The 11,692-nt window shown below is 47.7% G+C and overlaps 1 protein-coding gene across 1 annotated transcript; it reads right to left on the bottom strand.

Moving 5' to 3' along the window:
- Positions 1 to 437: 437 nt before the first annotated feature.
- On the bottom strand, positions 438 to 11,470 carry LOC105863302 (ret finger protein-like 4A). Its single transcript, XM_012750225.2, has 5 exons — positions 11,185 to 11,470; positions 8,693 to 9,237; positions 5,097 to 5,296; positions 4,698 to 4,812; positions 438 to 758 (listed from the first exon to the last, which is right to left on the bottom strand). Exons 1-5 carry the CDS (start codon positions 11,468 to 11,470, stop codon positions 438 to 440), a joined length of 1,467 nt encoding a protein of 488 aa, XP_012605679.2.
- Positions 11,471 to 11,692: the final 222 nt, after the last annotated feature.

Raw genomic sequence — 11,692 nt, 5'->3', positions numbered from 1 at the left:
GCTGCCCCAGACTCCCATCCACAATTCACACGTCCCTTAGCATCCCCTCACCCTAGGACCCAGGGCTTGGATCCCGTTTCCCACTTGGGGGCACCTGGAAACCAGTCCCTCTTTCTCAGAAGGCCTGATTTCCTGACCCTTCCGAGGTCCACAGGGGTGGGCGGCCTTGAGGATAGGAGGTGTTCGGGGCCAGCGGCCTGCAGCCCTTGCAGGTCTAGGTGGTCACCCCTCCTGAGGCCAGGAGTTAGCCAGACACTCTTCTGGGTTCAGGAGGCCCCATTTGGGAGATTGAGGTCAGAAGGACATCCCAAGTTTCGGTGGGAAGATGGTTGTGATGACGATGATGATGTTAAGAATTCTTGCTGAGATGGCACATGTTCACAACACGTGTCACCATTGCCATCGCCTGTACTCCCTGTAGGCATCACCAATCCATCCTAGCACTCCTTGGAAAACCCTGAGTCAGACTCTGCTGGCTGGGCTGAGCTCAGTGCACCTCCAGGGTCCACCTGTTTGTTGCCTGGGTTCTTGCCCCCTAGTGGGGTGGGGGCTGCTGTCATCTCCAGGTGTAGATGGACATTGAATTCTTCCAGGTCCTGCAGCCCAGGGGCTTCAGTGATGGGCACCCATCCACATCTGTTGTAGGCAAAATGGGCTTCCCTTTTATGTGGTATCTCCTTCCAGTGCTCCCTGGGGTCAGGTCCTGTTTGCTGGGTTGTTCTCTTGGTGAATCCAACAGCAGCTTGGGCTTGGAGGCCCTAGGGATGAGGGCTGTGCGGGAGCCAGGCACCCTGAGGTCAGTCAGGCTTCCTTCTTGTCCCTTTTTGCCTGAGAGAGGCTCTGGGCTCAAGGTGAGGAGACAGAGTGCCACATCGCTGGGGCACTTGCTCCCATGGGGGACCCTAGGGGGAGCACCCAGGCCAGCCGGCACATCCAGGAAGACCACCAGGAGGGAACGGCTTGGCAGTCGCCCTTGTGTGCCTTCTCCGTGGTGAACAGAGCAGACCTGCATCATGCATGGAGGTTGCAGACGGGAGAGCGGTTGACCCCTGAGCCTTGGAGATGACCCTGGGTTCCATGTCCCAGATGGGTTGTAGAGCAAAAGGGAGTGCATAGGGTGACAGGAGGTTAGGATTCTGTTATTGCTGTGAGGCGGGTCCTGACCTGTCAGCATCAAGGAGTGTTTTCTGGCCTCCGCCCCTCCAGGAGACCAGGGTGTCTGGAGGGTTGTGGAGGCTTGGTGAGGAGGCGCCAGCTACGCCATGCAGGAAAGGATGGGGTGCAGGGATGCAGGAACTCTGGGGTCAGCTGGTTCAAGATTCAGTCCCAGGGGAGTGTCTGCTCAGCTAGGGAAGGGCATCCCCCTTCTGACACCCAGACTTGCTGTGTTGGGATGAGGTGACTTCTCAGGAGGACATGGGGGCATTACTAGGGGGGACATAATGTTTCCTGGGGGAAGAGAGTGCCGTCCCTGGGCAGCAACAGTTGTCTCTTAACATACTTGGGCTGTCTGTGACCCCTGCTGCTCTAGTCCTTGGCATGGAGGCCGCAAGGGCAGGAGAGCCAGCTGCAGGCAGTTCTGGGTGGGGTCACGGGAGGGCGGGTCCTCCTTCCTGCAGATTTTGGTCTTCCACAATGCTGTTGCTCAGCGGCCACTCTCTGGATTAAGGATATATTTCATTATTTTGTATATCTGAGCCTTCACTCCAGTTCTATTAAAAGAAGCAAAGGAGGAAGGTAAGAAAGGATCGAAGGTTTGAAGCTTTAGTTCTCTCTCCCTTTTCTTCATTTGTCAAAACAGAAAAGACAACATTAAAAGAAAGACAAAAACCCAAATAGTAACATGGCACATAAATTAGTGGCTAATTATAACATCTCTTCTGCATCTTCCTTTCGTTCTTTACACTATGAAATACAAAATGTCACCAAAGATCTTCTGTCTCCTAATTTATTCCTCTGTCCAGAATATTCCAGCCACCAGAGTTCTCAGGAGCTGTCATTTGGGGGAGAGTCCTGAGCACCTGGGTCTGTAGTGACGCTCTATGATTGTCGAGTGAGCTCGTTTCACGCTCACTGCGGGACTTGCTCTTCAGCAAATGCTCACTGTCCTGAGGGTGGTGTCCAGCTTGTTAAAGAGAAAATTCAGTGATACTTGTTAATGCATGGTAATGCGGCCTTTATTCCGGACCATCCCGGACAGGCGTGGGCAGTAAGGTCAGTGGAAGGAAAATTACCGAGAGGAAACCTCAGGGATGAGGGGGATTCTGGCCTAAGTGACCTCACGGGGCTCCTGCTGAAGGCAGGCCCTCAAGGTCAGACCTCACCCGGGAGGGTGGAGGGTGAGGAGCCGGTCAGAGCGAGGGTGGGGATTCTGGCTACACTGACCTACCAGAGTCAGTGGACTTTACAAGGAAGTGCACAGATGGGCCTGGGGGAAGGTTCAGAATTCCCACTAAAGTTTGGCTAAACGGGATCTACTTCAGGTTCCAGGCTGAGTTGCCTGGCAGTGTGGATGTGCCTCTGACCATCCAGAGGGGCTGATGTGGACAGACACACACCACGGAGCTTTTCTGTGTGCTCTCCTGGGTTTTGGATCTGGGGCTGGGTGGGCAGGGGCCGGGAGGGGACCCAGCAGGCAGCACCTAGGAGCTCCGCCTGGCCACCGAAGGCTGCTGCTGGGGAACTTGTGGGACGCAGCCCTGGGTGTGTGTCCTGGCTTAGTCCTCTCTGAGCCTCCTGCACTCTGTTTGGGCCACATGCTTCAGGGCCCTCGGCATGTGGCTGTGGACGGCCTGATCTGCTCTCCCCATGCTGCCCGTGGGCCTTCTGGTTGGTCCCCTCGAGCCGGCCTGCCACGGTGGACCCGACACTCCCTTTCCCCACCTGTGTGCGATGTGCCCTGCACTGAGCTGCTGTGGAAGCCTCCTACTCACATCGCACGGTGGGACTCGGGGTTCTCAAACCCCATCCCTAGGGCTAGCCACTTGTTTTTGTAAGAAAGTTTTGTTGGAATGAAGTTGTGGTTGCTTATGCACTACAGTGGCAACATGAGGTGTCACGGAGACCTGACACATCCCTTGAGCATAAAATGTTTACAAGCTGGCTCAGTGAGAAGAAGTTTGCTGATGCCCTGCTACTCCTCGTATTTTGTGGGATTTCTGGTGTCTGCCCCATACCCGGGACAGCCCACACGCCCCATGGGCTTCCAACATGTTTTCGCCTGAGAAATTGTTCCATTTGCTGCCGTTGTTTCCTGTTGAATGTGTTTTTCTACTTTTAGGCATAATTCTTTAACATGTTTCATCCACTTTATTTTATTTTTTTTGAGACAGAGTCTTTCTTTGTTGCCCAGGCTAGAGTGAGTGCCATGGCATCAGTCTAGCTCACAGCAACCTCAAACTCCTGGGCTCAAGCAATCCTGCTGCCTCAGCTTCCCAAGTAGCTCGGACTACAGGCATGCACCACCATGGCTAGCTAATTTTTTCTATATATATTAGTTGGCCAATTAATTTCTTTCTATTTATAGTAGAAACAGGGCCTTGCTCTTGCTCAGGCTGGTTTCAAACTCCTGACCTTGAGCAATCCGCCCGCCTTGGCCTCCCAGAGTGCTAGGATTACAGGCGTGAGCCACCGCGCCTGGCCTCATCCACATTATTTTAGTTCAGATATTTATGATTTCAGAGAGCACTATTTAATGATTGCTCTATAGATGCAAACTTCTTAGTGGACGCATCCCCTCAATCCCAGGATGCCTCGCCCTGCGAGGATGCCAGCCGTCCTGTACAGTGAGCCACCCTGTTCCCTCCGTCTGTGGCCCCTCGCAGCACCGGCAATTGGAAGGTGCTGCTAAGAGGTATAACTATAATGCATTTATGGGGGGAGCCCCCACAGCAGGTAACCCAGTGTGTTCAGAGCGGAATGACCAACGAGGGGGGGGGCTCAGGGTCATGCTGGGGAAGCATTACCTCCATCTGGGAGTGGCCACATCTGGGAGTGGCCAGACCCTGATGTCACGGGCGCAGGGCTGAGGCGAGATCCAGGTGGTGGGGGTGTGGGTTTGCGGTGGGGCTGCTGATACTGGAGCCCGAGGGTTATCTTAGGTCCCCATCTTACCAAGTCCTGGTGCTCCGGAACTTAGCTCTTTGGAACACATATTTGTTAAGTTCATCCCTCTCTGCTTTCACCATTTTTTTTTTTTTTAAATTCTGTGTTGGACTATTCAATTTCTTTAAAAAGAAACAAAAGAAAGTAATAACAAAATTGTCATAATTCTCCTGAATTCCTTGGAACGATTAAAAGTTAGAGACTTTCTTTCCCCATTTGTGAAAAGGGAAAAGAAAATATATGAAAATTACCTAGAGGAATCATAGCCACGTGAAAAAGAGGCTAGAAATGGTTTTATTTTTTCTGTGTAATTTTCTTCCTTTTTCTTAGTATCTAAGAAACACATTATTTGAGGTTTGAGGACCTTGTGTCTCCTCTTATTTTCTGGAGTATTGTGACTGCAACAGTTCTCAGCAGATGCTGATGTTAATGAGAACGTCTCCCCATTAGACCCTTAAAATTACTACTTTAAGGGCCTGCCTGGCTTGTAACTTGATATTGATTTCAAGTAGATTGAATGACTGCATTTAATTATTCATTCGTCCAGCCCATCTCTACTCCATTCTTTCAGTGAAACTGTTTTGATGGCAAACTCTCTTGAAGCCCTGCATCCTCAGATGCTGATGTGGCAGCTCTGGGCCAGCCCGAGATGGTGGGAGGGGCGTGCGCATGCGTGTGTAAGTGAGTTTCTGCTCTGGCCACGTTGTCCTGTGGAAGGACAGTGGGAAGTGCCCAAACCAAGCCCGGATGCTGGCTGATGCTGGAAGTCTCCAGAACTCTTCTGTTGAGAGAGAGAGAGAGAGAGAGAGTGAGTGGGTGGGAGGGACAGAGGTGAGATGGTCAGGGGTCCTCTTTTTTCCCATAGAATTCATGGTCACTGGCACGACATCAGATGGAACTTCTGTGCTGTGCGGAAGGGATGCCACTAGCCACTGTTAAGCCTTGAAATGTGGCTGGCATAAATGAGGTTTCTAACCTTTTAATGAACTTACATTTCAGCACCTCCGTGTGGGTGGCTGTGGTGTTGGGCCGGGATCGGGGAAGCCGAACAGCGCTCCCCTGTGCTTTGCGAGTCTGTCCAGCAGAGGGCGCCAGAGACTGTGGACGGAGCTCTGCGCTGCCGCAGGCGGGGTGCGGGGAAGGGCTGGAGTCCCTTTCCGCGCGTGTGCTCCTTCTCCGTTGCACGCACAGACTGTTCAGTAAAGGAATTCAGTTCCCCGGAAACGCATTTCCTCTGCCTCCAGCCTTCGCACCCCACGGAGACCCTCACTCACACGTTCCTTCTCACTTCCTCATCCCCTCCCCTCCCAGCCCCGCGTGCGCACTATTGCTCCAGCTCTCCCGCTCTCTTCCCCTCTCTCCCCAGCTCCGCCTTTCTCACCCAGCACAGACACACGCGCAGGTACATCCTCTAAACGCACAGACATGTCTGTAAGCTAAACTGTGTGCCCCTCAAATCCATATTTCTAAGTCCTGGCCCCCAGTACCTCATAATGTGACTGTATTTGCAGATGGGGCCTTTACCGAGGTGATTAAGGTAAAATGAGGGCCGGGCGCGGTGGCTCACGCCTGTAATCCTAGCACTCTGGGAGGCCAAGGCGGGAGGATTGCTCGAGGTCAGGAGTCCAAAACCAGCCTGAGCAAGAGCGAGACCCCATCTCTACTATAAATAGAAAGAAATTAATTGGCCAACTAATATATATATATAGAAAAAATTAACTGGGCATGGTGGCGCATGCCTGTAGTCCCAGCTACTCGGGAGGCTGAGGCAGGAGGATTGCTCGAGCCCAGGAGATTGAGGTTGCTGTGAGCTAGGCTGACACCACAGCACTCACTGTAGCCTGGGCAACAAAGTGAGACTCTGTCTCAAAAAAAAAAAAAAAAAAAAGGTAAAATGAGGCAGTTAGGGTGGGCCCCAATCCAATCTGACTGGTGTCCTTATGAAAAAGAGATTAGGGCTGGGTGTGGTGGTTCACACCTGTAGTCCCAGCTACTGGGGAGGCTGAGGCAGGAGGTTGGCTTGAGCCTAGGAGTTTGAGGTTGCTATGGTGAGCTATGATGATACAACTGTACTCTAGCCTGAGCAACAGAGTGAGACTCTGTTTAAAAAAAAAAAAAAATTAGGGACACAGACATGCACAGAAGGACGACCATGTGAGGACACAGGGAAGATAGCTATCTGCAAGCCAAGGAGAGAAGCCTCAGAGGAGTGAACCCTGCCCACACCTTTGATCTCAGACTTCCAGCCTCCTAAACTGAGAAAATAAATTTCTGTTGTTCAAGCCACCCAGCCTGTGGTACTTTGCTATGGCAGCTCTGGCAAGTGAACATAGTCACCCACACTGTCTGTGGACGGACATATGTACATAGTCCACCCCAGCTCCACAGCCTGCCCCCTCGCAGCACTCTTGCTCTGTCTCACTCTGTGTCGCACGAGATCACCCTTGTCTGTCTCCCAAGTCCCTGGAGTACCTTTAGCCTCTCTCTCTCTCCTTAGAGGGGGCCTGGCCTGCCACCTGTGATGCTCCTGGGCCCCCAGTCCCAACACTGACTTGTCCTTCTGTAATTCAGACAACAGGGAGAGGATTCTTGACCCAGCTTCCTCATTTCGAAGCTATTTCACCTTTGATCTCTATTTTATGTAGAAGTGTTTTTGTTTTTAAATTTTCACATATGTGGAGATTTTTCAGATAGTTTTCTGTTACTCAGTTAATTCTGTTGGGATTAAAGAACAGAGTGTATATTATTTCAACTTTAACCTTAATGAGTTTTGTCTCATGACCACATATGTCTACCTTGGTGAATGTTCAATGTGGGTTTTATTTATTTATTTTTTATAGTAATATGATTCTTTGTCTCTTCAAAGCACTTTTTTAAAAATTTCGGCATATTATGGGGATACAGATTTTAAGGTTTCAATAAATGCCCTTTCCCCCCTCCCCCCACAAGTCTGAGTTTCCAGCATGACCATCCCCAGATGGTGCACATCTCACTCATTATGTATGTATATACCCGCCCCCCCTCCCCCCTCCCATCTGCCCAATACCCTATTACTGCAGTCCCTATGTGTCCACTTAGGTGCTGCTCAGTTAATACCAGTTTGCTGGTGAGTATATGCGGTGCTTGTTTTTCCATTCTTGGGATACTTCACTTAGTAGTATGGGTTCCAGCTCTAACCAGGAAAATATAAGATGTGCTATATCACCGTTGTTTCTTAGAGCTGAATAGTACTCCATAGTATACATATACCACATTTTATTAATCCATTCTTGAATTGATGAGCACTTGGGCTGTTTCCACAGCCTTGCAATTATGAATTGTGCTGCTATAAACATTCGAGTGCAGGTGTCTTTTTTGTAGAGTATCATTGGATCTTTTGGGTAGATGCCCAGCAATGGGATTGCTGGATCAAATGGTAGATTCACTTGTATCGCTTTAAGGTATCTCCATATTGCTTTCCACAGAGGTTGAACTAGTTTGCAGTCCCACCAGCAGTGTAGAGTGTTCCTCTCTCTCTGCATCCATGCCAGCATTTATTGTTTGGAGACTTTTTGATAAAGGCCATTCTCACTGGAGTTAAGTGATATCTGATTGTGGTTTTGATTTGCATTTCCCTGATGATTAGAGATGTTGAGCATTTTTTCATATGTTTGTTGGCCATTCTTCTGTCTTCTTTAGAAAAGTTTCTGTTCAACAAAGCACTTTTCGTATACGTTATTTTCCATTCTATTCTATTATTATTATTTTTTATTTTAGCGTGTTATGGGGGTACAAGTGTTAAGGTTACATATATTGCCCATGCCCCCCTCCCCCCTCAAGTAAGAGCTTCAAGTGTGTCCATCTCCCAAATGTTGCACATGTTACTCGTTTGGTTGTATATACCCATCCCCTCCTCACCCCTCCCACCATCCGGACACCCGATAAATGTTACTCCTATATGTCCACTTAGGTGTTGATCTGTTAATACCAATTTGCTGATGAGTACTTGTGGTGCTTGTTTTTCCATTCTTGAGATACTTCACTTAGTAGGATGGGTTCCAGCTCTATCCAGGAATATATAAGAGGTCTTATATCACCATTGTTTCTTAGAGCTGAGTAGTACTCCATGATATACATCAATGTGGGTTTTAAGTAAAAATGTTTTTCAGATGTTAGATAAAACTGGATGCATTCACATATATATTTCTACCATTTGTATAGGTCTGTTCTCCTAATCATTTATCAACCAATGAGTCTGTTGGGTCACATTAAAATTATTGTTTTATTTGTAACTTCAATAACACACTGAATTGATCTTATAAGAACTAAACAAGAAAGCACTTGCAAATTTATCTTAAAGTTCAAAATATTTATTGGAAAAAATATAAACAAAAGTCTCAAAGAAAAGAACATGAGGATACTTCATATTTGAAATATAATTTTCCCTAATCAATATAATTAATTATTAAATGATGCAGTTTTATTTACTGTATCTTTGTACTATGCAGAAAACTCCTTAGCTCTGATCATGAGCACAGAGCGATTTCCTGCGGATGATTCTGTGTCCCCGGGTTTATTCCCCTTGCCCAGGGTAATTTGGAGGACTGACAATGCCTGGATTGATCACAGGACAGATACTCAGGAAGCCTGGATCATCATCTGTTTCATCTGCAGGGGAGAAAAATGGGCGCAGTGGCTCTGCAGTGGGAATTTTAGTGAATGTGAAGATATGGGACCCATCACTGAGGTTATAAAAGGACACGGTGCCCACATCCATGTCCAGGAAAATCCCCATTCGGCGTACCCGGGGACGCACCCAGAGACCTGTGAAAGGTGTGGTGCTGGCAGTGTAGAGCTGATCGTCTATCAAACCCACAGTCCAGAAGCCCAGTTCTGAGGACAGAAGGATATCTCCTTCTCGATTAACGGATTCTTTGCAAACTCCCACGTCCCATTCTTTGGTTGTGCCCACGTCCACCTCCCAGTAATGCCGGCCGGAAGTGAACCGAGGGGAGCCCAGGACACACAGTGCATGGTTGAATCTCTCTGCATGCTCTTCCCTATGCTGCTCTGAATGCCCACAACAGACATTCCTCAAGTCGTCAGAAACGAGGAGATGGTTGTTGGCTGTGTCCACGTCGAAGGTCATGTCCACTGTGGAGAGAAAAACTAGAGTTCAGCAAAGACACACTGTAGACTCGCTCATCCCTTCTGCTGCAAAAACCCAAACATTTCATTTCATTTCACTCCTTTGTCTACTTTTCTTCCATGATCAGAATTTCTTGGGGCAACTTACCTGGCCCCCCCTTATTATGTCAAATGTTATGTATAAAATCCATGAATTTGTAATAGAAATTCCTCTGGCATTAAGTTTGGATAATTTGTTTAAAGATTTTTTTCCATTTAGTACATAAGAGACGTGAAGGAAAAGACTGTAGTTTGCTCTCACAATTATGCTAAGTAGCACAGATTTTATGAATGTATAGTTATCTAATACATAATTTAAAGGATGGTAAATATGTTAATAACTGTAGAATACTAAATTGTTTTGGCAAACATTTCATTGAGGCTTGTTGATTAGACAATTGCATTCCAGGTTTCTTTCCTGGGTTTATATAAAAAATTAAGAGATATTCTCGGAGTGCAGAGATTAAAGAGGTTAACTGGGGAAGTCAAGATAGAGGAAATGATTCCCAGGGATATGAGTGGGATGCTGGGATCATGGAAGCAATTTATTTGCGGAACTTGAATATGGCAGTATTCAGAGGTAAACTTGGAGAAGAACGACTACGTGTATTGCCAACATCTCCAACTACCCCTAATTTGTCAGGATGGGTGCAGAGAGCTGCCTTTTCGAACGTGTCTGTATATGGAGCCAATGGCAGACTCTGAAATAAGCCTCTGTATGAAAGACTAATAACTTTATTCAGCTCCAGTATGAATTGGCTCAGAGGAAAATGCTCAGACTTTCCAACATTCACGGAGGATTTGTCAAGGAAAAATCATCTGGGACAGGTTTCACCACTCCACATACAAGTTTTAATGCAGCAAGAAGAAAAGAAAGTAGTCTATTTTGTTCACACTTGATGTCGCAGATTGAAATGGCTGCCTAAGCACATTTGTCATATTCATACCCACACATCCAGTGCTGATTGTGAGACACATTATAGCAGGCACAGGGAGTAGAGAATGAACCAGGGCTTGGCACACACCAAGGACCCTGGGTTCAAGAATCTGACAGGTCTGGTCTTGCATCCTGACTAGCACATTATATATGCAGCTGCTCTGTGACCTTTCACCTTAACTCAGAGTTGATGCTGAATTGGGCATTATTCCTCTTAGTTCTGTGTCTGCGAGAGAGGCAGGTGCTTCAGTGCTCAGCGTGGTGTCTACTGGAACTACCAGCACCAGGTACCTTTGCCACCCTCGCCTGGGGGCCTGAGCACTGAGGCACATTCACTGCCCACACTCACCATGGATCAGAACCTGAGAGGTTGCACATTGCAGATTCCTGGGCTTCACTGCCAGTTGTGCATGTCCTCGCTGCCGAGAGTGTGGTTTAGGAGCTGCAGCATCACGACCACCTGAGCTCTTCTCAGAAATGCACATTCTCATGCCAGCCCAGTGCTGCAGCACTGGAACCAGCATTTAAACAAATAATTCATGTAGATATGCAAGGTGAGAAGCCATTTTCCAGGTCCATGTTGCCCAAGGAAATGTGTTTCTTTGGTAAACACAATAAATTTTTTTGTAAACACATAAAAAGTAGTAAGAAGCAGGTATAATTATTTGTAATGATTTATTTCATTTAATGCAGTATATTCAAAATATTCCTGCATGTGGAACTGCCACATTTCAAGTGCACAGTAGCTACCAGTGGTTACCCTATTTGACAGCACAGATCTGGGACATGACGTCAAAGCTGTATGCCCCTAAAATTCCCCAGGTGGTCCTGATGTATACTGAGAGATGAGGACAGATGTTGTTGGGGCACATAAAAGTTTTAGGTGCCAGAAATTAGCTAATATATTTAATGAGGAGACAAAAGCAGTTTTGCCAAGGTCCTGTATAGGTTTGGGGCAGGTGGAACAGACTCCTTACCTTGGAACTTCCTCATTCTTGGGTTCATCTGTAAAACACATTGCAGCTGGGGCTCCAGTTCCTTAACCTTGGAAACCAGGTCCCCCATCTGGGGAATGGCTCTGATGTCACTCTTTTGAGAGACCACAGGGCAGAGGGGACACAGCAAGCCCTCCCCGTGGGGCTCCTTCTGCAGTGAGTCGACGCATCGCAGGCAGCAGAGGTATCCACATTTCAGGTGCACGGGTTTTTCGAGGTAAGTTAGGCAGAGAGAGCATGAGCTTATTTCTTTAAAGTGTTCAGCCATGGCCACTGTCTGGACAAGATGTACAGGATATTAGAATTTGCACGTGTTCAATAGCTAACAGTCCTCGGGACACTTTCATCTTTCCTGCATAAAGTTATAGTTGCCCACTCTTTGTAATCGCTGCTACTAAGAAATGAAGAGACAACACCACTATAAATGTAAAATACTCTAGGCCCTGAACTCCTGATATCTGAGATGCTAGAGGGAATGAAGGACATGAGC

Source organism: Microcebus murinus, chromosome 32, assembly GCF_040939455.1.
Source record: "Microcebus murinus isolate Inina chromosome 32, M.murinus_Inina_mat1.0, whole genome shotgun sequence".
Classification (NCBI taxonomy): Eukaryota; Metazoa; Chordata; class Mammalia; order Primates; family Cheirogaleidae; genus Microcebus; species Microcebus murinus.
The sequence above is the reverse complement of the archived record's forward strand: the minus strand, read 5'-3'. Positions and strand labels throughout refer to the sequence as shown.

Excerpts from the sequence above, each read along its gene's own strand:
- LOC105863302 (XM_012750225.2), bottom strand. The coding sequence starts at position 11,470 with ATGGCTGAACACTTTAAAGAAATAAGCTCATGCTCTCTCTGCCTAACT. Across the intron at positions 9,238-11,184 it reads AAGAATGAGGAAGTTCCAAG|TGGACATGACCTTCGACGTG; the intron begins GTAAGGAGTCTG and ends TTCTCTCCACAG. Across the intron at positions 4,813-5,096 it reads CCACACGGAGGTGCTGAAAT|GACAACGTGGCCAGAGCAGA; the intron begins GTAAGTTCATTA and ends GTCCTTCCACAG.